General features: G+C 41.1%; 1 protein-coding gene and 1 long non-coding RNA gene across 3 annotated transcripts in view; one reads left to right on the top strand and one right to left on the bottom strand.

Moving 5' to 3' along the window:
• Window positions 1–23898, bottom strand: part of LOC131253048 (uncharacterized) — an 87692-nt gene extending 63794 nt beyond the window's left edge. Inside the window, exon 1 of the long non-coding RNA XR_009174810.1 lies at window positions 23656–23898. This is a non-coding gene — a long non-coding RNA (uncharacterized LOC131253048). The remainder of the gene's footprint in view (window positions 1–23655) is intronic.
• LOC131253046 (probable pectate lyase 4) lies at window positions 609–26877 on the top strand. 2 transcript variants are annotated; one of them, XM_058253869.1, is made up of 6 exons: window positions 609–949; window positions 2040–2114; window positions 23214–23565; window positions 23908–24118; window positions 24247–24315; window positions 26314–26877. In XM_058253869.1, exons 1-6 carry the CDS (start codon window positions 823–825, stop codon window positions 26548–26550), a joined length of 1071 nt encoding a protein of 356 aa, XP_058109852.1. In that variant the 5' UTR covers window positions 609–822; the 3' UTR covers window positions 26551–26877. The 2 variants fall into 2 exon arrangements, with proteins under 2 accessions (XP_058109852.1, XP_058109853.1); XM_058253870.1 differs by lacking the exon at window positions 2040–2114 and having other exon boundaries at window positions 612–949.
• Window positions 26878–27456: the final 579 nt, after the last annotated feature.

Raw genomic sequence — 27456 nt, 5'->3', positions numbered from 1 at the left:
ACAACGTGGTCCAAAACACTTAACCAGATTTATCAAGGTAGGGCCCATACGGTAAGAGTAACACCTAATCTCCTCCCAAGTTCGTTTTACCCCACTGCGACTCGTAATCCAGCGTGTGTCTCCGATCGCTGAGCCTACATACTCAGCATTTCGATGATCGGAACCGTTCGTTTTACGGAATCTATTAAAAAATTTCTAGTATAATAAAATTAATCTTAACAGTAGATTTTTATTATCACAGATTGTAGATGAAAAGAAGATTTTCAATGGCCTGTATTCATCTCTTAAAATCAAAGGTCAAGATCATTAATGAACTATCATTGTGTGAAAAAATAGCTAATATGTGGTATTAAAGAGAATACTAACGGTTCAAATTCATCGGAACATTTCAGCACATGGGCCCCAGTGGGAGGCGACAGACGCTGATCGTATATCGCGATAGAGCCAAAACGAACTCCTGCAACAAAACCACCGACAGATAGAGCAGAGAGATCGTGTGTTTCCGGTCTCTGCATTGACGGGTATTTTTTTTTTAGTTAGCTTGTTGGTACATCGCACTGTCAGTTCACACGGATCGATATCAAGACCTCAGTGTTGAAACGAGGTATCTTTCACTCAGTCTGCCAACTGAGCTATGGATAAGGGTGGCATTGACGGGTATTTGTTACGTCTGTTTCTCTTCAAATCCTTCCCATAAACCCCATAACAGCACTAAACGTCTCTTCTCTACCGTCCATTACAACGCCCCCTACTACTTATATTCCTCCTCCCCTCGGTCCCAACTCCTCCTACATTCCCTCAACGACAGCAGCTACCACAACGATGGCCCGATTGCCTTACGCCCACGTCGACAACAGCTTGCGGGCCCTCGCCGGGCAGGCTGAAGGCTTCGGCCGCTCCGCCATCGGAGGCCTTCATGGATCCATCTACCACGTCACCTCTTTAGCTGGTATTTTTTGTCGCTTTTGTCAATCTTGTTGGAAGTTTGATTCGTTGTGGTTGAAACTGTTGCTGTCTGATAAGGATCGGATGGTGATTGGAATTCGCCTGTGGCGATCTTCGATTGTGGTTAACCGAGAATTTCTTTTGGGGGAAAGATCGTTTCTTTTGTGGGGACACGGATTGCGTGGTGTGACACACACCACCGACCTTGGTGGTGTGTTGACTTGGCAAGATCTGTGGGCCCATCATGATGTATGTGTTATATCTACAACGTCCATCCATTTTGCGAGATCATTTTTACGGCATGAGCTAAAAAAAGAGGACCGAACCATCGAAAGCAGTGGGGATCGAGCGCCTACCATTGAAAACTTCTTGTGGACCACAGAAGTTTTGGATCAAGCTGATATTTGTGTTTTCCCTTCATCCAGGTCTGTGTGACCTTATGAACAGGTTGGATGGCATATAAACATCATGGTGGGCCCTAGGAATGTTTTAGCGGTGGGCATCATTGTCCCTGCTGCTTTCTGTGGTGTGGTCCGCTCGAGCTTTGGATCTGCCTCATTTTTCGGCTAATGCCTCAAAATGATCTTGCAAAATGGATGGATGGTGTGGATATAACACATACATCATGGTGAGGTGCATAAAACTTTGCCACGTCAACACACCACCAATGTCAGTCGTGTGCCACACCACGCGATTAGCATCCCTTTTGTGGTCCCACAATGTATGGTTTTTGTTTCAAAAACTGTACTGATTGGACGATCTTAACACCCGGAAGAAATGGGGCATTTCTTTTACTTTGGCTGTTTTTTGGTCTTTAAGGCGGATTTTGGTGAATGCTGATTAGATGATTAGGATGGTATTGTCATTGTGATTTTTGAGCTATAGACACTTGATAGTAGGCCCCACACTCCCATGTTCTACATTTTTTGGTTTTCTTGGATGTTGGACATGGATTCTGCATCCTTCACTATCACATGAATCGAAATTTGTTGAAGTTTCTGCATGGATTTCTGCATTTGTGTTGTGTTCGTGCATGGATTTGCATATGTTGTCTGTGTTTTGGTTAATGCATGAATTATTAGTTTGCGTTACAGAAAGCGGTTTGAAGGCACAGACACTGGGCTGCCACCAGAGGCCAGATGCTCATGTGCATGCATTCCATGTACTAGGTACATTTGCTTGAGATGACAGTGTATCAGGAAAACTCACTGTGTCGTTCAGTGGGCCTCATATGGAGCTGAACTGTGGGATCTGTGCTGTGTCTCCTATAAAATAAGATTGTTGATTTCCAGATTAATATTTCGTTTGATCTTGAAAGAAAAAGAGCCGGGCATTGGTTAAAGTCGGATCGGATTGGGCCCAACTCGATCCGACCCGAAGTTCCAATGACCTGACCCGAAGTAGATTTGATCCGGGACCGAGTCCGACTCGGTCAAGAAAACCGAGTCGGATCGGATTGGGCACTGTTCGGATCAGTCCAGATTTAATTTTTTCCCTAGTGATCATCGTTGTGGGACCAATCGTTTCAACGGATTGGATGATGTATATAGATGACATGTTGGCTATTTGCAGTCAATGGAGGGTAGCTATACCGTCCATTGAGATGGATCAAAGAAATCCTCATATCTGATCTACCTCAAAAGGCAAGTAACCTCTACGGAAGATGAGTAGTATAATCATTGCTGATCCAGTAGCAATTGTAACCAAACCCGAAATGCTATGTAACATCGCGGAAGATGACGGGATTGAGCCGAAGACGTTAAAGTAAGAAGGTGAAGTTGCAACATGGTTGGTGGGTGCATACGAGGGAGGGAAAGAACCATTTGTGGGAAACACAGAAACTTCAAGCTTCTGTGACTTTTCGCAATGCCCAGGTGCTCCACTGGTGAAATAAAACTTCCCTAATGAAGTAATATTAAAAACCGAATTGCCATCATCCATGTGCAAAATGGGATCTGAGATGTTGCAAGCACTGAAAGCTTGCTCTGTCAGTTGAATTACAGAATCTTGGCTTGGTGGATAAAGAAACACTGCAAAAAAAAAAAAAGAAAAAAAAAAAAAAAGAAAAAGAAAAAAGAAAGATGATGAGATTAATCAAGTTATGGAAAGGATCTTTTGGATTTTCTGTTTTGGAAGAAAAAAAGAGGCATAAACAGCAATCTGAAGCACTGATACAATTAGAAAATAAAGGCATCAATAGAGGAGAGAAATGGGCATTCCTTTTTATACTTGGTAGGAAAAGAAGCACTATAAAACCATATATATCAAGATCGGAAATGGGTCTTTTGTATCTTTGTTTTCTTTTGCATTATGGAAAGGTTGAGAGAGAAACTTACTGAGAGAGTCTCCGATTTGAAGAAGTGGGTATTCCCCGAGCATCCAAATCTCCTACCTTGTATTGAATGCAGAAATGATATGTAACCAAACCCGGTCCGGATCGGATCGGCTCGGATTGGTATGGATCCGAACTTGACCTAAAAATCTTTCGGATGTGGATTGCCCTACTCGATCTGCACCAATCCAGGACGTCGGATCGGTTCTGATTGGGTCGGATCTGGTCGGATCGGCTCAGATCCACTGGATTGGGTCAGGATTGCCTAGCTCTAGATAAAATCATGCAGTAGTAGCTTAGAGATTGAAGCTCTTAGCCGGTTCGCTCTTCTTGATTTCCCATTTTAATATTATTTTTGTTGTTATTTGTTACTCAAAAAAATAAAAATAATCTTGCACACTCTTTGATGTTTGCTTATATGCTCTGCTTCAGGAGCTGTCTGTTTTGTGCTCCAGGACTGGAATTTTAAGACACTGGTGATGGTAAGATTAAGTCTAGAAGTGGGTTATACGATTGGATAAGCAACGATTAGTTCTGGGAGCTCAGTAATCGGTGCTTTTTTTTTTTTTTTTCTTTTTTCTTTCTACCCTGTGTTTGGGTGCATGGAGCAATGGGAAAGGGTCTCGCTATAAACTCCCCTTTCCTCACCAACAGGTAGTAATTTTTTTAAGTTTAAAAATATTTCAACCATAAATTCTCTTTCCTCTTCGATCGGAACACAAACTCATCATTCTGCAGTGTCATAATCCCTCATTATGAAATTATCATAATCATCAAAGCATCATCCCCACTAATTGGGGTCGGCTACATGAATCTTGTTCAGCCATTCCACTCTATCGACCATATCCTCAGTTAAACCATAGGACATCAAGTCTTTTCTTACTACCTTCAGGCTCCGGCCACATCTTTCTGGGTCTTCCCCTTGCCCTTTTAGAGCCTTTAACTTGAACCAACTCACACCTAACTGGTCTGTTTCTTGGTCTCTGTTCCATATGGCCAAACCATCTAAGCCTACTTTCCCTTATCTTATTAGCTATCAGTGCTGATCCTAAGTTCTTGCCAATCCTCATGTCAGCCATGCTTATCTTATTAACATGTCTTCAACTACTCAAGATTCTATCCCATACAACATGGCTAGTCTTATAGCAATTCTAAAAAAAATCTTTCCTTCAGTTTAAATGGAATTTCTAATATATTTGATACTCTTGACACTTCCCATACAATATGTCGAAACAAACACTTCCCTGCTGCTGCATCTGAATATGTTGCTTCTTTCTGTCATGCTTCGTGCAAATATGGGCCCGACAACCATACAAATCAAATCAACCTTTCAACATTCCAGTCTGTCGTTTGGATGGGCCCCATCAATGATGCCCCATTGCCTGAAAAGTCTCCTTAGTTAGAGATTTTGAACGATCTGATTGGGTTTGCATATTGACTATTTAGCCAACAGTTCTATTAAAAAATGAAAGATCAACCAATCAATTAGCAATGAGTTTCTAGTGGGAGGGACTTTTGGGGGATGATCTATCCAAAATGGGGGCCCACCAGCAAGGTATTCGAAAATGCTAAAGGCTGTTACAAAACAGTGTTGCGGGCCTTGCACAAAACCTTAGGATGTAACCTCCCAAAACAAACCAGAATTATGGGGTAATAAAGCAATGAAATAAATCAAAGCAAAAACCACACGACAAAAGAGATTTTTACGTGGAAAACCCTCAAAGAGGTAAAAACTACGGGGCCTCGTCCAGATCAATAATCTACTATGAAGTAGAACGTTACAATCTTCTTCACTAATGTAAGAGTGGATACATAATAAGAGAAATAAAGAAAATGGAGAGATCTAACTGATTACAAGGGCGTGGAAGTGCTAAGATATGGTAGATCACCTCTATGAGCATAACCTCCCTTCCATAAGCTTCCTCTCTCTCTCTCTCTCTCTCTCTCTCTCTCTTTTCTCTCTCATACACCTTTGATAGCCCTAAACCCTTTAGCAAACCCTTGCAAAGCTTTAGGAAACCCTCTTGCATTATCTTTTGTATGCTCTAGAAAATCATAGGGACATCCTATTTATATTTTAAGAAACTCTCTTTCACACCCTTGCGAAAACAGCCTCAAAATTCCACATCCCGCACAAAATCGAACTCAAATCTGCGTAACCAGGACTGGTCAAGCAAGCTGTAGGACTGGTCGAACACTGTTCACTCAACTGGTCGAGCTGGCTCTCGACTGGTCGAGCACTGTTCATTGAGCTTACTAGACTTTAAGTCGAGTGACCCTCGACTGGTTGAGCACTATTCACTCGACCGGTCAAGCAGTGAAAACCCCATAAAATCTCCTCCTTTCCAACTCAGGAGGAATTCACCTGCTTCAAGCCAGTCAGGTTTCTATTTGAGCAAAGCCTTGGTTATCATGTCTAACCCATTATTGTCCGTGTGGACCTTCTCAAGCCGTAACACCTTCTGTTCCAAAGTATCCCTGATCCAGTGATATTGAATCTCCATATGCTTTGACTTGGAGTGCTGACTTGGATTTTTGCTCAAGTGTATAGCACTTTGACTATCGCAATAGACCACGTGTTGCTCCTGCTTTAGGCTAAGTTCCTCTAGGAACCTCTTCATCCAAAGCATCTCTTTACATGTCTCTGTGACTGCAATGTACTCGGCCTCTGTCATCAATAATGCTACGACCTTCTATAGCTTGCTCTACTAAGAAACCGCTCCTCCTGCAAACGTGAACATAAACCCCTATGTAGACTTCTTAGAGTCTATGTGCTTGCCATATCTACATCTGTGTAGCCCTTTAACACAGGTTTACCCTCACCATAGCATAGACTCAACCTGGATGAGCCTCTTAGATACCGAAGTATCCACTTCACTGCTGCCCAATGTTCTTTACCAGGATTGGCAAGATACCGGCTGAGAACACCAACCGCATATGCTATGTTTGGGTGTGTACACACCATGACATACATCAAACTTTATACTACTGACGCGTAGGGTATTTTCTGCATTTCTTCCACCTTTGTCTTTGTCTTGGGACACTGCCTGTCGCTCAATCTGAAGTGACTATCCATTGGAGTACTGACCGGCTTTGCTGCATTCATATTGAACTGCTCTAGGACTTTCTCAATATACTGTTCTTATGACAGCCAAAGCTTCCTGTTATTTCTGTTACAAGTTATCTTCATTCCTAGGATGTGTTTAGCCGGGCCTAAGTCTTTCGTCGCAAATGACTTGCCCAACTCCTATTTCAACCTGTCGATCTTCTTGATGTCTTTTCTCATGATAAGCATGTCATTAACGTATAACAGAAGAACTAAGAAATCACTATCTGAGAACTTGCGCATGACCTTACAGTGGTCCGACTCCATTCTGTCATACCCATGCTTCAATATAAATGAGTTAAACTTCTTATACCATTTCCATGGAGCTTATTTCAGCCCATACAAGTTCTTCCTCAGCATACACACATATGTTCTTTACCCTTGACTTCATACCCCTCTGGTTGGTGTATGTAGTTATTTTTTTCCAAGTCACTATGGAGAAAGACAGTTTTAATATCTAACTGCTCTATCTCTAGATCCATACTAGTCGCCAGCCCAAGTAACACCCGTATGGTGTTATCTTCACCACTGGTGAGAATATTTTCTCGAAGTCTATGCCTTTCCTCTGACCAAACCCTTTCACCACAAGTCTGGCCTTGAACCTTGTCTGTGAATTCTTCTGCTCAACCTTCTTTCTAAACACCCACTTGTTGCTCAGAGCTTTCTTGCCCTTAGGCAGTTTCACCATATCATAGGTATGGTTCTTATGCAAGGTTTCCATCTCCTCTTGTATAGCTTTCAACCGCTCCCCCTTATTCTCGTCGGATAGGGCCTCAGAATAATCTTCTGGCTCTCTCCCATCAGTCAGCATAATGTACTCATGTGGCGAGTACCTCTTAGACAATTGTCTATCCCTAGATGACCTCCTCACTTATGGCTCAACAGGTGGATTAAGTGGGAGCTGCTCCCCTGGCCAATCTTCTAAAGGAACTCCCTCGTCCTCTGCACCTTACTGTACTCCCCCGTTATCAGGCAACATGGGAGAAATAATCAGATTCATGTCCTCTAGCTCAATTGAACTAGGTTGGTTCTTCTCCGGCTTACCAATGTTTTCTATACAATGATCTTCAAAGAAAATCATATTTCTGCTCCTGACGAGCTTCTTCTCGGTCAGATCCCACAATCTGTAACCGAACTTTTCATCATCGTACCCTAAGAACACACACTGCCTGATCTTTATATCGAGCTTGGACCTCTTGTCCTTTGGTATGTGAAAAGATGCCTTGCATCCAAACACCCTGAGATAACTGTACGATGGATCCTGTCCAGTCCACACTTTCTCAGGTACTTCTCCATTCAATGGGGCTGATGGAGACCTGTTTATCAGATACACTACTACGTGCATTGCTTCTCCCCATAACGACTTAGGCAACTTTACATTGGATAACATGCATCTGATTCTCTCTACCATGGTGCGATTTATTCGCTCAGCCACACCATTATGCTAGGGGGTCTTGGGAACCGTCTATTCATGCCGTATACCCAGGGACTTACAATACTCATGAAAGTCGCCAATGTTTTCACCACCATTGTCAGTGCGTATGCACTTCAATGATCTGCCTGTCTCTCTCTCTCTCTCGACCATAACATGAAACAATTTAAACACACCAAAGACCTCATCCTTGCATTTTAAAGCATAAACCCAAACCCTTCTAGATGCATCATCTATAAAAGTGGCAAAATACAATGCCCCACCCAAAGTTTTTGTCCTTATAGGACCACAAACATTAGAATAAATCAAATCTAATGCAAGCACTTTATTAACATGAGAAGCAGTTTTAACGAATGAAACTCTATGTTGTTTCCCTAATAAACAATCAAGATAAGTTTTAAGAGGTATATTTGTCACATCTGGAAGGAGCCGCTTCCTCGCTAGTAGATGAAGCCCTTTTTCACTCATGTGGCCTAGACGCCTGTGCCACATGTCAATAGCAGAATCTTTCGCTATGTTCAACCCACCCTTGCACACACTGACACTTGCCTTATACAGGGTACAATACTTTTTCCCTCTAGTTGTGATCAACAAACCCTTAATGAGCTTTCAGCGCCCACAAACAAATCGACTTTCATAGCCATCATCATCCAACCTTCCCATCAACATCAAGTTGAGGCAAAGGTCTGAAATATACCTCACATCCCTAAGAACCAATGTGTAGCCCACATCGGTCTTCACACAAATATCACCGACCCCTACGATCTTCAATATGCCAGAATTTTTCATCTTCACGGTCCCATAGTCACCTGACTTGTAGCTTGTGAAGAAGTCTCTGCGTGGAGTCGCATGAAAAGAAGCTCCTAAGTCAATCACCCAGTCGGTGTCCTGACTCGTAGCCGTGAGACAAACATCATGATCTGCTGAAAGAATAACTACAACGTCGCCATCTGAAGCGATTGTAGTGGAATCTGATTCATCTTCCTTCTCCTTTCCTTTTCCTTTCTTGTCGTTCTTATTTTTATGACATTCATGCTTATAGTGGCACTTCTTGCCACAATTCCAGCATTCAACATCCTTCCTGGTACTCGACTTGCTTTTTGATTTATCTAGGGCCTTTCCACCCTTCCTGTTCTTTCCTCTCCCGCGTTCCTGTGTCACAAGAGCTTCTTACTAAGTAGATCCTTGAGACTTCCTCCTTGTCTCCTCATTGAAGAGACAGCCAGTAACTTGTTCTATGGAAATCTTTCCGTCTAGCGCGGAGTTACTTAGAGACACCACCAATGTCTTCCAACTGTCAGGCAATGAACTAAGCAATAGCAAAGCCTGCAATTCATTATCTAGGACTATCTTCATAGCGGAGAGTTGGTTCACTATATTACTGACCTCATTCATGTTCTCGGTCACAAAACCGCCATCTTTGAACTTGAGATTCATAAGTCGTCTTATCAGGAAGATTTTATTACCGGCTGTCTTCCTCTCATACAGCCCTTCTAGTTTCAGCTATAGTCTAGCGGCTGAGGTTTCTGTAGACGCATGGTGAAATACGGAATCATCCAACCCTTGTCTAATAAACCCCATCGCCTTCCGGTCCAACTTCTTCCAATCATCATCAGACATATCCTTGGATTTTACTGATATGCCTAAAATGAGATAATACAGCTCCTTGCAATAAAGAAAGTCCTTCATCTTAGTCTTCCATATGGTTCAGTTAGAACCATTGAGGCTATTCATCCTTGATGAGCCACCTTTCATAATTCAAAAGAACTGATCCCACTCCATTCAATGAACTTAGCTTTGATACCACTTTGTTGGGGGCCTTGCACAAAACCTTAGGATATAGCTTTCTAAAACAAACCAGAATTATGGGGTAATAAAGCAATGAAATAAATCAAAGCATAAACCACATGACATAAGAGATTTTTACGTGGAAAACCCTCAAAGAGGTAAAAACCACGGGACCTCGTCTAGATTAACAATCTACTATGAAGTAGAACGTTACAACCTTCTTCACTCGCGCAGGAGTGTATAAATAATAAGAAAAACAAAGAAAATGGAGAGATCTCACCGATTACAAGGACGTAGAAGCGCTGAGATATGGTAGATCACCTCTACGAGCATAGCCTCCCTTTCACAAGCTTTCTCTCTCTTTCTCTCTCTCTCTCTCACCTTTGATAGCCCTAAACCCTTTAGCAAACCCTGACAAAGCTTTAGAAAACTCTCTTGCCTTTCCTCTTGAATGCCCTAGAAAATCCTAGGGACCTCCTATTTATAGTTTAGGAAACTCTCTTTCGAATCTTTGAGAAAGTCACCTCAAAATTTCTAATCTCGCATAAAATCGAACTCAAATCTGTGTAACCAGGACTGGTCGTGTGGGCTGGAGGACTGGTCAAGCACTGTTCACTCGACTGGTCAAGCCGACCCTCGACTGGTCAAGCACTGTTCACAGAGCTCGCTAGACTTTGAGTCGAGTGACCCTCGACTGGTCGAGCACTGTTCACTCGACCGGTCGAGCAGTGCTCTCGACTGGTCGAGCAGCGCGGTGATTCCACTGTTTGTGGCATCCGAACCGCACCTCATCTCCTTTGACCTGAGGAGGAAAACCCCATCAAATAGTACCGGCAGGAACCATTGCACGTTAACGAGCCATTTTGGGTTATGGAAAAAATGCTCCTCGAATAGCCATTAGGACCTATCAGGACTTACAGAATATATAGCATAATAGTAGCTGGCCAAGTAAAAATTGCAGTTTTGCTTGGCCAAGAATTTCCATGGGATATTATTGATGTCATATTACGTAGGTTCTCCTGATCATGCATGCATGTGGGTTGTGGACATGGGCATACACAAACTCAGAAGAGAACATGGAATTGGTGGAGACCTCTATAAAGAATTTTCCTTTTTAAAAGATTAATCCTACAAGTTGTACTAAAATAATAGGAAAAAAAAGACGAAGAAAAAAATGAAAGAAAAAAAAAACGGACTATACTGTGTCTCTTAGTGAGGGTCCTCTCATTGAAATGCGGTGACCACGGGGGTTTTCCTCGATCAATTCCATGCCTTTAATCGATCAATCTCAAGGCTAAACAAAAGTCTCACACAACAAGCATGGTGTGAGCAGCAACATTTTGACCGACGATCAATCCCATGCCTTTTTTTTTTTTTTGGAAAAGGAAGAATTCATTTCACCAAAAGGATTTACAAAACTGGCTCGCATCAACCAGGATTCGGGCTCCCACAAACAAAAAGGAGAGGGGAGCCTATCGTAAGGCAAAGAAGATAAAAGAAAATAAAAGAAGGAGGGAGCGCAGAGGAGTAGATCTTACGTCCCCCTCCTCACCGAGCCTAGGGCCAATCTGTCAAGGAAGAGTAGGCCTCTAACCATTGGAGGGAGGTTGGAATGATCTAAAACCAAACTCGACCTTTGACATTGGCTCCCCAATTTGGCCAAGGCATCCGCTGGCCCGTTACCTTCTCTAAGAGTATGAACAAATTTTACATTTCTAGCTTTGGAGAGGTTGTGTATTCTATCTATCCATCCTTTCCATTTCCAACCGGGAATAACATGACCCGAGAGGAAGTTCACGACGAGGAGCGAATCAGATTCGACAAGAATATTGGGGTACCCCCGATGAAGGCAGTGCTGAAGCCCATCATGAATCGCCCGAAGCTCCACCCAAGTATTGGAGGCAATGCCATAGCCCGTGTGGAACCCAAAGAGGAACTCACTCCTCTCGCATTTGTAGACTCCTCCCCCCTAGCCACACCTGGATTACCCCTAACCATCAATGTTTAATTTGACTCAGCCCAGCGGGGGCTTCCTCCAAATCACCACCTGGGATGAACATCGAGGCTGGGTAGACACTGAAATGCCCATAGCCTCAAGCTCCTGCTCGTTGAATCGGATCGGGAGGGAGGAATTCCCCATCTGTTAACGATGGGATGAACCCAACCATAGATGCGAGAGATGCTCACTCCCTGCTTCATAGTCACCCCTTCATATCTCGCTAAATTTTTGCTCTTCCAAATCACCACCTGGGATGAACATCGAGGCTGGGTAGGCACTGGAATGCCCATAGCCTCAAGCGCCCTGCTCGTTGAATCAGACTGGGAGGGAGGAATTTCCCATCTGTTAACGATGAGATGAACCCAACTATAGATGTGAGAGATGATCACTCCCTGCTTCATAGTCACCCCTTCATATCACTTCATGCCTTTAAGTAGTCAATATATTGCAAATAGTTAAGCTCATTAACAACAACTTCTTATTGATTTCCATTGTTGCTGCAAATGTAGGCTATTGTGGCCTTTTTACTTAGTAAAAATAACTTAAAAGGGAATAAGAGAAAACTAATTTTTGTTGTAGTACTTCTTCATATATGAAAATGAAATCCATATACATATTTATATTATGTATAAAAAAAAAAAAAAAAAAAAAACTAAGGGACATAACTCTTCAACAAAGAGACATGAACCTTTTCAACTAAGGGACATGACTCTTCAACAAAGAGACATGAACCTTTTCAACTAAGGGACATGTGACTCTTCAACAAAGAGACATGAACCTTTTCACAAAAGTGCATTAATTCAACACTCCATCTTAATGCACTTTCGGAATTACTCCCAACATCTCTCGAAGATGACAAAAACTTTCTTTAGGGAGTGCCTTGGTGAATATGTTAGCCATTTGTTCTTTCGTCTTGCAATACGTCAACTTGATCTCGCCACTCTCAATAACTTCGCGAACGAAGTGATGCTTGATAGCAATATGCTTCGTCTTGTTATGATATACTGGATTTTTTGCAATTGAAATGGTTGACATGTTGTCGCAATATATAGTAGCTCCTTCATTTTACTTTTCGCCAATATCTTCAAGAATTCTTTGTAACCATATTGCTTGAGAAACTGCAAGAGATGCCGCCACATACTCTGCTTTTGCTGTAGATTGAGCAACGGTACTTTGTTTCTTTGATGCCCAAGAAATTATCCTAGATCGAAGAGAGAAAATGTATGCCAATGTGCTTTTCATATCATCTATGGATCTTGCCCAATCAATATCTGCATATCCTACCAATTTTGAGTTTGGAATAGGAGTATACATGATTCCATAATCTAATGATCCTTGGATGTATTGTAACACCCTTTTTGCAACTCCTAAGTGAGTTTGCTTTGGACAATTCATGAATCTCGAGAGAAAACTTGCAGCAAACATAATATCAAGCCTAGTTGTAGTGAGATACAAGAGGCTTCCAACGATACTTTTATACAATGATTCATCCACCTTTTTTGAACCATCGTCTTTTATCAGCTTCTCATTTACTACAAGAGGAGTAGTAATTGGGTTGCATCCTTCCATGTTGAATTTTGTAAGAATAGATTTAGCATACCTTTTTTGAGAAATGAAGATTCCATTTTCATCTTAAGAAACTTCTATTCCCAAAAAATAATGCATCATGCTAGGATCATTCATCTCATATGTCTTTATCATATCGAGTTTGAATTGATGGAGCATACTATGATCATTTCCCATGAGTATCAAATCGTCAACATACAATGATACGATGAGAATAGATGTACCTTCAGTCTTGACATATAAGGTAGGCTCACACTTGCTCCGATAAAACTGATTCTTGGCAAAATAACCATCAATTTGGCTATACCAAGCACGCGGCGCTTGCTTTAGTCCATACAATGCTTTCTTCAACCGATAGACTTTATCTTCTTTACCCTCCACCACAAATCCTTGTGGTTGATCAACATAAATTTCTTCATCGAGGACACCATTCAAGAAGGTTGATTTGACATCAAGTTGAAAGATGGACCACTTCCTTTGAGCTGCAAGTGCAATGAGGGTTCGTATAGTCTCCAATCAAGTAACTAGTGCAAAGGTTTCATTATAATCAATGCCTGGTTGTTGTGTAAAACCTTTTGCAATGAGCCTTGCCTTATATTTTTGGATTGAGCCATCTGAATTGAGTTTAGACTTGTAAGCCCATTTTACTCCAACAACATATTTGCTGTTTGGACGATCAACTAACTCCTAAGTAGAGTTCTTCTTGATCATGCAAATTTTCTCTTCTATAGCTTTCACCCAATTGTCTTCTCGAGCTGCAACTTCAAAACTTTCCGGTTCTACAATCGAAAAATTGTAACGCTCGTAGATGTCTCTCAGACTCTTCTTTTTTCTAGGGGGCGATTCAGATGAAATACTTGAACTTGTTGATGGAGAACTTGATGATGCGGATGGAGTAGCTTCTGGTGAAGAGACTGCCAGAAAATAGGGCAACGCCGACGGTTAAAAACGGTCGGCAATGACCTTCTTCCACATCTTGAGTGCTTTTTGGCTCATCTTCTTATATAAGAACGGCTTGTTCTTGTATATTTTTCTTTTTCTAATCCCATCTTGTACTTTCACTAAATAAAACATCTCGACTAATCATTGGCTTCCCCGTCTCAAAGTTATATACTCGATAACCTTTCGATAAAGTACTATAACCAATGAAAATGCAAATTTCAGATTTTTCATCAAGTTTTTGACGCTTTTGAGATGGAATATGAATATAACAAATGCAACTGAAAATTTTGAGATGTTTTACAGGAGGCTTGTGACTTGACCATGCTTCAATCGGTGTTTTGCCATCCATAACTTTTGTAGGACTCTGATTAAGCAAGTAAATAGCTGTAGACACAGCTTTAGTAAAAAAGTGTTTGGGATGCCTTTCTCCTTCAACATAGAATGAGCCATTTCGACAATTGTTCTATTCTTCCATTCTGCAACGCCGTTTTGCTGAGGTGTATAAGCAACAGTCAGTTGCCTCTCGATTCCTTCTTCTTCACAATATGTCTCAAATTCCTAAGAGACATACTCGTTGCCACGATCACTTCTTAGCATCTTGATTTTGAGACCACTTTGTCTCTCAACTTGTGATTTGAATCCCTTGAAGATCGAAAGAGCTTCTGACTTTTGCTTTATGAAGTACACCCACGTCATTCTTGTATAATCATCAACAAAGATGATAAAATACAAGCTTCCACTAAGTGATGGAGTTTGCATTTTTCCACAAATATCAGTGTAGATCAACTCCAAGGGCGCCTTTGCTCTCCACGCGCTTCTTGAGAAAGGTACACGATAATGTTTTCCCAATGCACCACCCGAGCAAATGTCATTTTAAAATTTGATAGATGGTAAACCATTTACCAGATTCTTCTAATCCATCAACTTCAATCCATGAAAGCTCAAATGCCCCAGTCTTTTATGCCAAAGCCAAGATTCATGAAGTGTCTCGACTTTTCGTGCACAATCAATCAATTATTGCAACTAAATAGGAAAATTACGATTTTTCTCCATATTCACCTTAGCAATCACTCGATTTATGCCATTCTTGTCATAGATAATGCAAGAACCATTTTCGAAGAATATAGAGTGCCCATTTTGAACAAGTTGCCTAACACTTAGCAAGTTTTGATCCAAGTCAGGAACAAGTAAAACATCTTTTATATACTTGACCTCTTTCTTGGTTTCAATGGCAATTGTTGTTGCACAGCACGCCAACAATGTAGTGAACCGAGATCCAATCTCTGGTCTCACCCACAAACGATAAACAAGAAAAAATATAAGCTAGAAATAGATCAAAGCAATCTAAACAAACCACAAGACAAGCTATATGTAGAAAAATCCCAAACTAGGGTAAAAAATCACGGATGTAAACTTTCACTATGAAGAATAAAAAAGGTTACAAGGCAAAATACTAACCTCTCCCTTGGAAGAATATAGAAAACCCTTTTCCCATACCTTTGAATTATTTCCCAATATTCACCTTCACTCTAGAATAGCCATAGGGACCCCAATTTATAGTTTTGGCAACTTTCCTTTCCCACTCTTACGGAAGGCGACTCAATTTTCTGCAGTCCACATCAAATCCGGAAACGAATCTGCGTAACCTCGACTGGTCGAGCAGATTACACGATCGGTTGAGCATGGCCCACGACCGGTCGAGCACCTCGGGCCCAAAAACTAATGCTCGCTGGACTTTGAGTCGAGTCAGTCCACGACTGATCACGACCGGTCAACCGAACCCCACGATTGGTCAAGCAGGGACCACGACTGGTCGTGCATCCCCCAGATGTGGCTCCACATCTCAACAATCTCCCACTTGAAGACACATCACCATAAACCTTTGTCTTCTTCATCCGGAGTATACCACCTCCCCGTCTTCAAGCCTGAAGACTAATGAAAGCTGAATAGAGCTTCAGCTTCTCTCATGTGACCGCCTTGGTTAGTATATCCGTAAGATTCTCACTTGTATAAATCTTCTCCAGAGCAATCGATCAATCTTCTAGTAACGAACGTATGAAGTGCTATCTGATGGTAATATGATTGGTCCTTGAATGAAAGGATGAATTCTTACCTAAGTGTATTGTACTCTGACTATCACTGTATAGCTTGCAATCTGCTTGCTTCTTACCCAACTCTTCCATGAAACCTTGTGTCCAAACCATCTCCTTGCATGCTTCTGTAGTCGCAATATATTCTACTTCTATCGTACTGATAGATATTATCTTCTGTAACTGAGAGACCCAACTGACTGCAGCACTACCTGTAGTGCTTCTTCTGCTGTCGATATTTCCTTCCAAATCTAAATCCATGTAGCCTTGTAATTTGATTTTCAATCCACCATAGCACAACCCTACATCTTTAGTATCTACCAAGTATCTAAGGATCCACTTTACAGCTTCCCAATGTTCCTTCCCAAGGTTGTTCATGAACCTGCTAACAACTCCATTACTTGAGCAATGTTTGGCCTCGTGCTCACCATAGCATACATGAGACTCCCAATAGTTGAGGCGTATGGGACTTTAGCCATATAGTCCCGTTCCTCCTGCGTCTTTGTACCTTACTCTTTGGATAGCTTGAAGTGGTTGGCTAATGGAGTGCTAACTGCCTTAGCACCTCCCATATTAAATCGATCAAGTACCTTGGTTATGTACTCTGCTTATGACAAAACTAGTTTCTTGTTTTCCCTGTCACGCTTTATCTTCATGCCTTGGATTTGTTTTGCAGCTCCTAAATCTTTCATGGCAAATTCTCTAGACAGTTGTCTTTTGAGATCTAAGATGTCTTTCATGCTTGAAGCAACTACAAGCATATCATCAACATACAGAAGAAGGATGATGTATGACATATCAAACTTCTTCAAATAGTAACAGTGGTTAGCATAAGATCTCCTGTAACTGTTTTCCGACATGAAACTGTCGAACTTCTTGTACCACTGCCTCGGGGTCTGCTTCAGGTCATATAAACTCTTCTTCAGTCTACACACCTTGTTCTCCTTTCCTAGTGCCACGTATCCTGTCGGCTGATGCATATATATCTCTTCTTCAAGGTCCCCATGAAGAAAGACTGTCTTAACATCTAGCTGCTCTATATGTAAGTTCTCTGTAGCCACTATACTCAAGACCATATGAATCGTAGACATTTTCACCACAGGTGAAAATATTTCAGTGAAATCGATACCTGCCTTTTGTTGAAAGCCTTTTATAACTAATCTGGCCTTGTACCGTTTCGAACCATCGTGCTTCTCCTTCAGTCTGTAAACCCACTTGTTATGAAGAGCTTTCTTACCCTTAGGTAGAGTGAATAGCTCCTATGTACGATTAGACTCAAGAGAGTCCATCTCCTCATCCATGACCTGCTCCTACTTAACCCGTGTATTTGACTGTAACGTCTCTTCAAAACACTCTAGCTCACCATTATCTGTTAGCAGTAGATAATGTAAGGAGGGTGAGTATCGGACCGTGGGTCTCCTCTCCCGAGTAGACCTCCTCACAACCGGTGTATGCAGCTCTGCCTCATAATGCTCCTGTGCATGATTATCCTGTGGCACTATAACACCCGTGTCCTGTAACTCTTCCATCTTTACGAATTCTTTCTCCTCGGCCTTATTTTCTTGCATACTGTCCTTATGCATCACTTTTTCATTGAAGACTACATCTTTACTTCTGATGATTTTTCTATTTTCTGCATCCCAAAACCTGTATCCAAAATCATGCTGCTCGTAGCCTATAAACGTGCACCTCCTGGACTTGGCATCCAGCTTATTTCTGTGCTCTGCATCAATGTGAACATATGAAGTGCAACCAAACACTCTAAGATATGTAAGGTTCACTTCTTTCCCAGTCCACGTTTCTTTTGGTAGCCCACCATCAAATGGTGCTGAGGGATTTCTATTGATGAGATATGCGACAGTATTCACATCATCTGTCCAAAAGGTTTTGGGCAACCCTGCATGTAACCTCATGCTCCTGGCGCGCTTAAGGATAGTCCTGTTAATGCGCTCAGCCACACCATTTTGCTGTGGTGTCTCTTGAATCATTTTCTGATGTTTGATTCCATTTGCTGCACAATACTCCTCAAATCTCTTATCACAGTACTATCCCCCATTATCAGATCTGAGACATTTTACTATTATACCTATCTTATTTTCTACCATAACTTTCCAATTCTGTGCCGGTTCCCACACATCAGTGTGTACAAGGTCCAACAGATGCATCTTTGGAGTGTGTCCCGTCTTCTTGAAGCTTACCCTCTTCTGCTTGCTATATACGCAGTCATCGCAGAATTTCAAGTCAACAGACTTCAACCCTGGTAGATTCTCTTTTGACAATAATACATTCATCCCCTTTTCACTCATATGTCCCAACCTCTGATGTCATAACTGCCCAATCACTCCAGTTGATGCGACTGCGAGTGAATTATACGATCCTGAAGTCACATATAACGTATCTTCTTTCTTGCCTCGAGATATCACCAAGGCACCTTTTGTGATCTTCCACGAATCACTAGTGAATGTTGTCACATAACCAGTATCGGCCAACTGCTCCACTGAGATCAAGTTTCATTTCAAACTCGGTACATGTCTGACATCTTTCAATTTTTAAGTCATTCCATCTTTCTGATTGACATGAACATCTCCCATTCCAACAATACTGCACGGCTCATCATCACCCAGGTAGACTCTCCCAAAGTCACCTGACACATAGTCACGCAAAACTTCCTTACACGAAGTGGCATGAAACGAAGCACCCAAGTCTATAACCTAAGACTCATTCCTCACATCAAGAGACAAGATCAACGCCTCTGTTGTACTATCCTCCGATAGATTCACTGAATCCTTCCCGCCTTGAGAGCTTACTTCTTGTTTCTTAAGTGCCCTACAATCACGTTTCATGTGCCCCTTCTTCCCACAATGCCAACACCCATCTTTGTCTTTCGATCCCTTGGAATTCTTCCTCGACTTAGAACGCCCGTGTTTATTGCCTCATTTGTTCAGTGATTTTCCTCTTCCTTCAACGTTTAGAGTATTCCCTGAATCCCCTGAAACTTCTGGTGCTTTTCTTCTAGATTCTTCGCTGAGAATTAGACCGGCCACATCATCAAATTTTAACTTTGTCGACCCTGAAGAATTGCTCGCAGCAATCACCAAACCATCCTAACTGTCTGGAAAATTGGACAAGATCAATAACGCCCTGACCTCATCCTCAAAAACAATGCTAACGGATTCCAACTGGCTCGTGATTGTATTAAAATCGTTTAGATGTTCAGCCACTCTCCCACCATCTGACATCTTCATGTTGAATAGTTGTTTCATAAGATGAACCTTGTTGGACACTGAGGATTTTTCATACATGGTGGCTAGGGCTTCTATTAATTCTTTTATAATTTTCACCTTGGATATATTGAAGGTAATGCTCTTAGACAAAGAGAGTTGGATTGTTCCTAAAGCCTTCCGATCCAATAAAAACCATTCATCATCTATCATCTTTTTTAGTTTCTTCTCTTTTCCTCCTAGAGGAATATAGAGGTCATTCTAATACAAATAATCCTCTATCTGCACTTCCAGAAGGCAAAGTTTGAACCATCGAACTTCTCAATTCTAGGATCTTCCCTTCGTCCGTCATCGCTCCTAATAGAACTAAACTAATAGCTCTAATACCAGTTGTTGCACAGCACACCAACAACTCAGTGAACAGAGATCCAATCTTCGGTTTCACCCACAAACGATAAACAAGAAGAAATATAAGCTAGAAATAGATCAAAGAAATCCAAACAAACCACAAGACAAGATATATGTGAAAAAACCCTAAACTAGGGTAAAAAAAATCACGGATATAATTTCCACTATGCAGAATAACAAAGGTTACAACGCAAAATAGTAACCTCTCCCTTGGAAAAACAGAGAAAGCCCTTTTCCCACACCGTAGAATTATTTTCCAATATTCACCTTCACTTTAGAATAGCCCTAGGGACCCCAATTTATAGTTTTGACGAGTTCCCTTTCGCACCCTTGCGAAAGGCAACTCAATTTTCTGCAGTTCGCATCAAATCTGAAAACGAATCTGCGTCTGCGTAACCTCGACTGGTTGAGCGGACTGCACGACCGGTCAAGCGGATCCCATGACCAGTTGAGCTTGGCCCACGACCGGTCGAGCATGGCCCACGACCGGTCGAGCACCTCGGACCCAAAAACTGATGCTTGCTGGACTTTGAGTCGAGCTGGTCCATGACTGATCACGACCGGTCAAGCGGACCCCATGACCAGTCGAGCAGGGACCATAACCGGTCGTGCGTCGTCCCCCAGATCTGGCTCCACATCTCAACAATTGTCCCCTTTCCATTTGCTTCCACAATAACACCATTTCCCATACGGACTTGAGATCTGACAGATGAGTCGATATTTGTGAATATCTGATCATCACCTGTCATATGATTGCTGCATCCACTGTCCAAGTATCATATGTCTTCAGTTTGAGTGAGTGAGTATTAACATGTAAAAAACATGTTCTTTTCAACTTTTTCTTCAAAGAAGTTTGCAGCATGCTGATTGTCCTTGAAACGACAATCCTTCTTTACGTGTCCAAACTTTTTACAGTTAAAACACTGAGGTTTGTCTTGATTCCAACACTCACTTTCAATATGGCTAGACTTTTTGCAAACATTGCAGGTAAGATTTAAATTTTTATCTTTGTTTCGATTTTGCCATTTCCCTTGCATCGATTTTCCACCTTTCTTGTAATTGCCTTGATTCTTTCCTGGACCAGCTTGTGTCTTCTCAAAAGAACTTTGTGAACCAATTGAAAGTTTTGTTTGAAATGCACTTTCAACTGATTTTTCTTCATGCCTCAACAATCTTTGTTAATGTGATTCTAAAGAGCCCATCAACTCAACCAATGATAAGGTTGAAAGGTCCTTAGATTCCTCTATTGCAGCAACAACAACATCATATTTTGCAGAGAGGCTTATTAAAAGCTTCTGAAGCACCTTTTCATCAGAAATAGAATCTCCATAAATCCTAATCTGATTCACTACTTCAATCACTCGTGAAAGATAATCTTTCATCTTTTCTGAGTTTTTCATTTTCTGATTTTCATACTCCCTCCGTAGAGTTTGTAACTTGATGGCAATCACTTTAGACGTACCTTTGAACTCCTGTTGTAAAGTGTCCCAAGCTTGCTTTGAAGTTTGAGATGAAATGATTCTAGAGAAGATAGAATCAGAGACACTTTGTTAGATGAAGAAGAGGGCCTCACATCTTTCTTCTTATTCTCCTTCAGTTGTTCTTGTTGTATGGCTGAGAGAGATGTGAGATCGGTTGTAGTTGGATAACCAGTTTCAACAATCTCCCATAGCCCTTGAGATTGAACAAGGTCTTCACTTTGATGCTCCAATGATCAAAGTTCTCCCCTCCAAAAATGGGAATTGCAGGATGAATTATTGCACCATTCGTTGCTATTGATTCTACTTTTGTAGAAGTTTCTAACACCCAGTCAAGACCCGAAACTAAGCTCTGATACCACTTTGTAGGCTATTGTAGCCTTTCTACTTGGTAAAAATAACTTAGAAGGGATTAGGAGAAAACTAATTTTTGTTGCAGTACTTCTTCATATATGAAAATGAAATCCATACACATATTTATAGTATAAAAAAAACTAAGGGACATGACTCTTCAACAAAGAGACATGAACCTTTTCAACTAAGGGACATGTGACTCTTCAACAAAGAGACATGAACCTTTTCACAAAAGTGCATTAATTCAACAGCAAATGTATTGTGATTTTGGTCCATAATCTGCAACTTAGCTACCAGTGTCAGTCGGCCGAGTCTTGGATGCTCTATTTTTTTCCTTTTCTCTCTAAATTGTTTTGTGGAAATGGCAAGGAAGTGGTTCCCATGTAAGATCGTGTTTCTAAACTACAACTTCATCACCTTAAATATGCATTTGCCTTTTCAGCTTGGGCTGTGCTATTATTCAGGTTTTTTCACCATTTCTTTAATGGTGGCGAGTCATTGACTAATTCATACATGTAACCAATTGAAAACCATCCAAATCGTGGGCCACATTGTGTATGTAGCATTTATTAAATATATCGCAATTGGATGATCATATCCATGTTATAATAGCCTGTTCAATTTGGACTGTTTGCCCTTTTTACTGTCCGTTTGATGGCCATCAATTGTTGGTTAATTTAGACTGTTTGCCCTTTTTACTGTCCGTTTGGTGGCCATCAATTGTTGGTTAGGACTGCAATGTGATGTGGTATTTGGATGAGTGGCAGTTGACACACATGTTCACTGACATGTACCATGGATGAATCACCACCATCTAATAGGGCTGTCAATGGGTACCCAGATCATAGGCACTCGAGATACCCGACCTGATTTAAACAGGTCTGATCCTAACACTGGAACCATTTTTTACGTAGTTGGGTACCAGTCAAGTACCGATTTAATCTTTCATGTTAATATTATATATAGCATAGCATAGTAATTTATCTTTCTCGATCATTAGTTTTGTATCTTTGCTTTTTCATCTTGCTTGATGTTCAAAAAAACTCTCTCTCTCTCTCTCTCTCTCTCTCTCTCTTATAGGTACCTGAAAGATACCCAAACTTATTTTTTGGTTTGGGCCTGGTATCTTGAATATGGTACCAGAGCTGAACCTGACCGACCCCATTAGGCGGGTCCTGCTATGGGTACAACAGCAATAAACTCAAACTCGAGCTGTTGAAAGCCCTGCCGGCTAAGCAATGGTGCAAAACACACATTGTAGTATTCCTTTGAACAATCCTCCTTTTAGAAGTCTGTGTTTGGTGGTTACTAGTTTGTCTTTATTGAACTTCATTCACGAAACTCATGCGCCCCCTAAAAAGTGCCTTTTTCTCACTACCCATTTTGTGCATTTCGTTAGCTCTGGTAAGTTTTTAAACCCAGACTTTTGTTGCATTTGTTTCTAGCAACATCGTGCCATCCACCCGTATCGATTCCAGCAACAAGGTGATATCTACCGTATTAGCTTTTGGCTATCTTGCTTAGGTTAATTTGTTATTTTCTGTTTATGTAGATGATGGAAATGGATCACTTCGTGCTGGGTGTCGTATACAAGAACCACTTTGGATAGTTTTTGAAGTGTCTGGCACCATTCATCTCAATTCCTACTTAAATGTATCATCTTATAAGACAATCGATGGCCGTGGCCAGAGGATAAAACTGATGGGCAACGGTTTACGGCTGAAGGAATGTGAACATGTCATTGTATGCAACCTGGAATTTGAAGGTGGTAGAGGACATGATGTTGATGGCATTCAAATAAGGACCAAGTCAAGGCACATATGGATAGACCGTTGCAGCCTGTGTGGTTACGATGATGGACTGATTGATATTACACGAGAAAGCACAGACATTACTGTTTCAAGGTGAGTAATATGCAATAGCTTGTTAGCTAATTGTGCTGTCCTCAGCCATCAAGGCTTTCATTTTGAGCAGACATGACTCAGTGGGAGTACCATGTAAGCTCAGGAGCCGAAACCACTACAACTTGTTCTGCTCTGGGTGGAACTGTTGTGTTGCGCAGTATCTCACTCGGAACATATAAATGTTTCTGGGGTGCAACTCGGTTTGTCCTGTGTCTCTACATGCTTTTTTTTTTTTTTTCTGAGTTGTCACATCTTTTCTTCAAGTTGACTTTGTTTCAACGAGTTTTATTACCTTGGAGCGAACATTCAATGCTAATCAGATTCAATGATTTATACCAACAGATGTCACTTTGCACAGCATGATAAAACGATGCTTATTGGAGCAGATCCTACACACACTGGAGACAGATGCATGAGGGTGACGATTCATCATTGTTTTTTTGACGGGACTATGCAGCGGCATCCTCGTGTTAGATTTGCAAAAGTTCTTTTATACAACAATTACACAAGGAATTGGGGTATATATGCTGTGTGTGCCAGCGTAGAATCTCAGGTTCCAATACATTTAAAAACCATTTGATCATGAAAGTATAAAGCACTCATTTTTTTTTTCCTTCTTTTTCTAACTTTCAGGTTTGAATTTATTTTTCTTTTGGCAAATTTTTTTTTTTTTTTTTCCAGATTCTTTCTCAGTGTAATATATATGAAGCTGGGAAGAAGAAGGAGGTATTTAGATATACGACAGAGAAGGTAACTCAGTTGATGCTTTTCCCATATTTGCACATTAACTTCTATATGCTCGTTATTGTAGGACATAAGATGGAATTCATGCACATTTAAAATATACAGTGAAAGGGCTTCTATTTGCTTGGTTTCTATCTATTAATGATGTATAGTTTTAAGTATAATATGGCAGGCAGAAAGTGGAGATAAAATTGTAATTTGTTATAGAAGTCGATTAAGAAACAAATAGAAAGCAAGCAACTCCTATATATGGACCAAATAGTAGATTCTTCATAAAGTGGTGTGCAGATCATATCATAAAATAGGCGGTTGGTCACTAATTGATTTTGTCTGTTGTTTTTGAAGAGAGCCTGTAGTTTTCCTTTGTGCTTAATCATATTTTAATTAAAAAAAGTAAAAAAGTTTAACTACTTGAGGAGTTTTGCATGGGACTTCCCTTTTTTAACTCTATGGAATTTGGAACTAGTTTCTCGCCTAACAAGGTTAATCAAAAAGACCAATGCAAGCTCCAACACCAGGGTTCCAAAAGGTCCAATTAGGCACTGAGTTATCGGTCAGTGGGATTATTCTTCTTCCATCTCAGCTGTTGTGACGGTTCACCTTAACCTTGCCAAACATCACTAACTGTTTGATATAGGCTGTTGCTCAGATACAGGCATCTATCTCCATTGTGCGTAACTATTGTTTGTCTATATATATATATATATATATATATATATATATATTCGGCTGGGTAATCTTCTAAAGTTTCTTCGAATATGTCCTAGTCACTTGGCATGGGGTGGACCTAATAGGGAAAAGAGCAGTCATTTGAATCATGAGTCTCTGAAAGCTAGTTGTTAAACTGCTGAGTGGTCCAATAAGGAAGAGTGGCTGCTTTTGTATAAAAATGATGGTAGAAGGAGAGCTTTCTAGTATTTCTGGGTTGAGAGACGGTCGTCTTGAATGTAAAACTCATTACTTACGCGAGGAGGCAGATTCTACATTCTTGTCTGATATTGATAGATACCTGATGCAATTTTCATCGGATGTTGGAGATTTGTGAATGGATGGTTTGCTGGTCGGGGCATAGAGTTTGTAAGAGAACTATACCTGTGATATTTGTTTGAACAGAATTATAGTCCCGAGCATCAGATCAGAATTCCATATATATGAGGACCATGATTTGGTTATCCGGACTGTTGATCTGTCAATCCACCGTGTATGGGTTGCCCTCAAAATCTCCCAGATTTGAGGTCAACCTCCGGTCTACAAATAGGGGATTAAGAAAAGAAGACGGCAGTTATCCACACGCAATGGAAAATAGGCCAACGATCAAGAGTCTGGGAGATTATGCCCAACATGGAATTCCATCCTCCTTCCATGTGGGGCCATCATATCAATGGTCTGGATCACTGAACTGCGTTTCTAACATGTTCAGAATCCTGCATCTCACCGTACCATACATTTGGTGAGGTACAGGGCCCCTTATGTGCCTCTCTAATGATTCTTGCCAGAATAGTCTGTATGTTGATGGATGGCTTGGTTCATATTCATATGCAAAGTGTTCATGTTTATGTTCTGTGTGATTGGAATTCCATACATGTGGGACCCGTTGTTCCATAATCTAGACTGTTGATCTGATCATTGGCTGCCACATGCATAGAATTGATTAACTTTGCATGTCCTCCATTATAGTTGCATTCCGAGTGAGTTGGGCCTGATAATTCCAGTTCTTATCCAGCCTAGGGATGAGGAGATCATTAGTAGAATCTCCAGTTTCTTAGTGAGTTGGGCCTGATCTGGCGTCGTTGGTGTCGTATTCTTTTGCTCGTTTTGTGAGCCTTCCTGATAATTTTATTTTATTTTTATTTTTAAAATTTTTTTTGTCATCTTTCAAAAAAGAAAAAAGAAAAAAGAAAAATTCAGTTCCTATATTTGGTTGCATGTCAGTGCTTTTTCACTTTACTCGTAGCTGTTTGTATGGTGAGACTGAAGTGGTGGGGTATTGTGATGCTGGTGCAGGCAGCTGATTGTGAAGAGGCTGCATCTGGGTGGGTAAGGTCTGAAGGTGATCTGTTCCTAAACGGTTCTCAACCTTGTTTAGTCACCGGGCCTGGCGTGGATTCTGTGTTTAAGGCAAGCGAATGCTGCTCGACATTGACTATGGAAGCTCCGTCGGTGGGTCTGAAAGAGGTTCTCCAAATTTGTACAGGATGGCAGGCGATACCGAGGCCACCGGAGATTGCTTCAACAGCGTAAGAGGCTCCTGTCATTTGGGTATATACGCTTGAGTCTGATCTACTGCCTATTCTAGTGGCTAAATTAATAAGAGTGCTGTGTTATCCTCAACCATCGGATCAGAATCCGACCATGATCGGTTTTTGGGGTCCAAGGAGCAGGTTCTGTACTTGAGCAGCCGCTGGGCTCCACTGCCTGATCACTATCATATCGGTGTATTCTTTATACACTAATACTAGTAATCTATTATTTCTTATACGTTGAATACTACTGATAAACATGGTTGCAGAAACTTACAGTTATGGTTAAAACCCGTTATATATGGAAATATATGTTTTTTATTTTTTTTATTTTTGTTGATTCTAAATACATCTTTATGTGATTAGTGGCATAGTTCTTAAACTCAATGATTCAACTTGAAACTCGGCTGAGTCAACTCAACTCGATTAGATTTTGAGCCTGAGTCACCAAGAAACTCCCGAATGAGCTCGACTCGGTTATGACTTGGCCAGACTCATCAAGTTGGCTCGCTGACTTGGTCGACTCAAGCATGATTAATGTAAAAATTAATGGGAGTAAGACAGACCGGTCGCCGGTCGATCTAAACTTTCGATTATGTCCAGATCATATTTCTCTGGCCACCATGCAAAAATCGCACTGATCAGATGATCCAATGCAGCCTTGATTTGGCCTTCTTTGTTATGGCCGTCGTCGTCCCAAGCCATTGATCAGATGGCGACAATTGCTTAATAAAAGAGGTTATTTAGAATCATAAGCAATCCATGATGGTCTAGACAGGTAGATGGATTAAATTTTTGACTGGACATATTGTTGTGTAAATGATTTTGGCATTCCATGTTAAAGACATTGATCATATGGTTAATATTTCTTCGATTGCTGTGATGCTTACATGGTTGACCATGAAAT

This window comes from Magnolia sinica, chromosome 8, assembly GCF_029962835.1.
Source record: "Magnolia sinica isolate HGM2019 chromosome 8, MsV1, whole genome shotgun sequence".
Classification (NCBI taxonomy): domain Eukaryota; kingdom Viridiplantae; phylum Streptophyta; class Magnoliopsida; order Magnoliales; family Magnoliaceae; genus Magnolia; species Magnolia sinica.
This window is presented reverse-complemented; position numbering and strand designations above follow the sequence as displayed.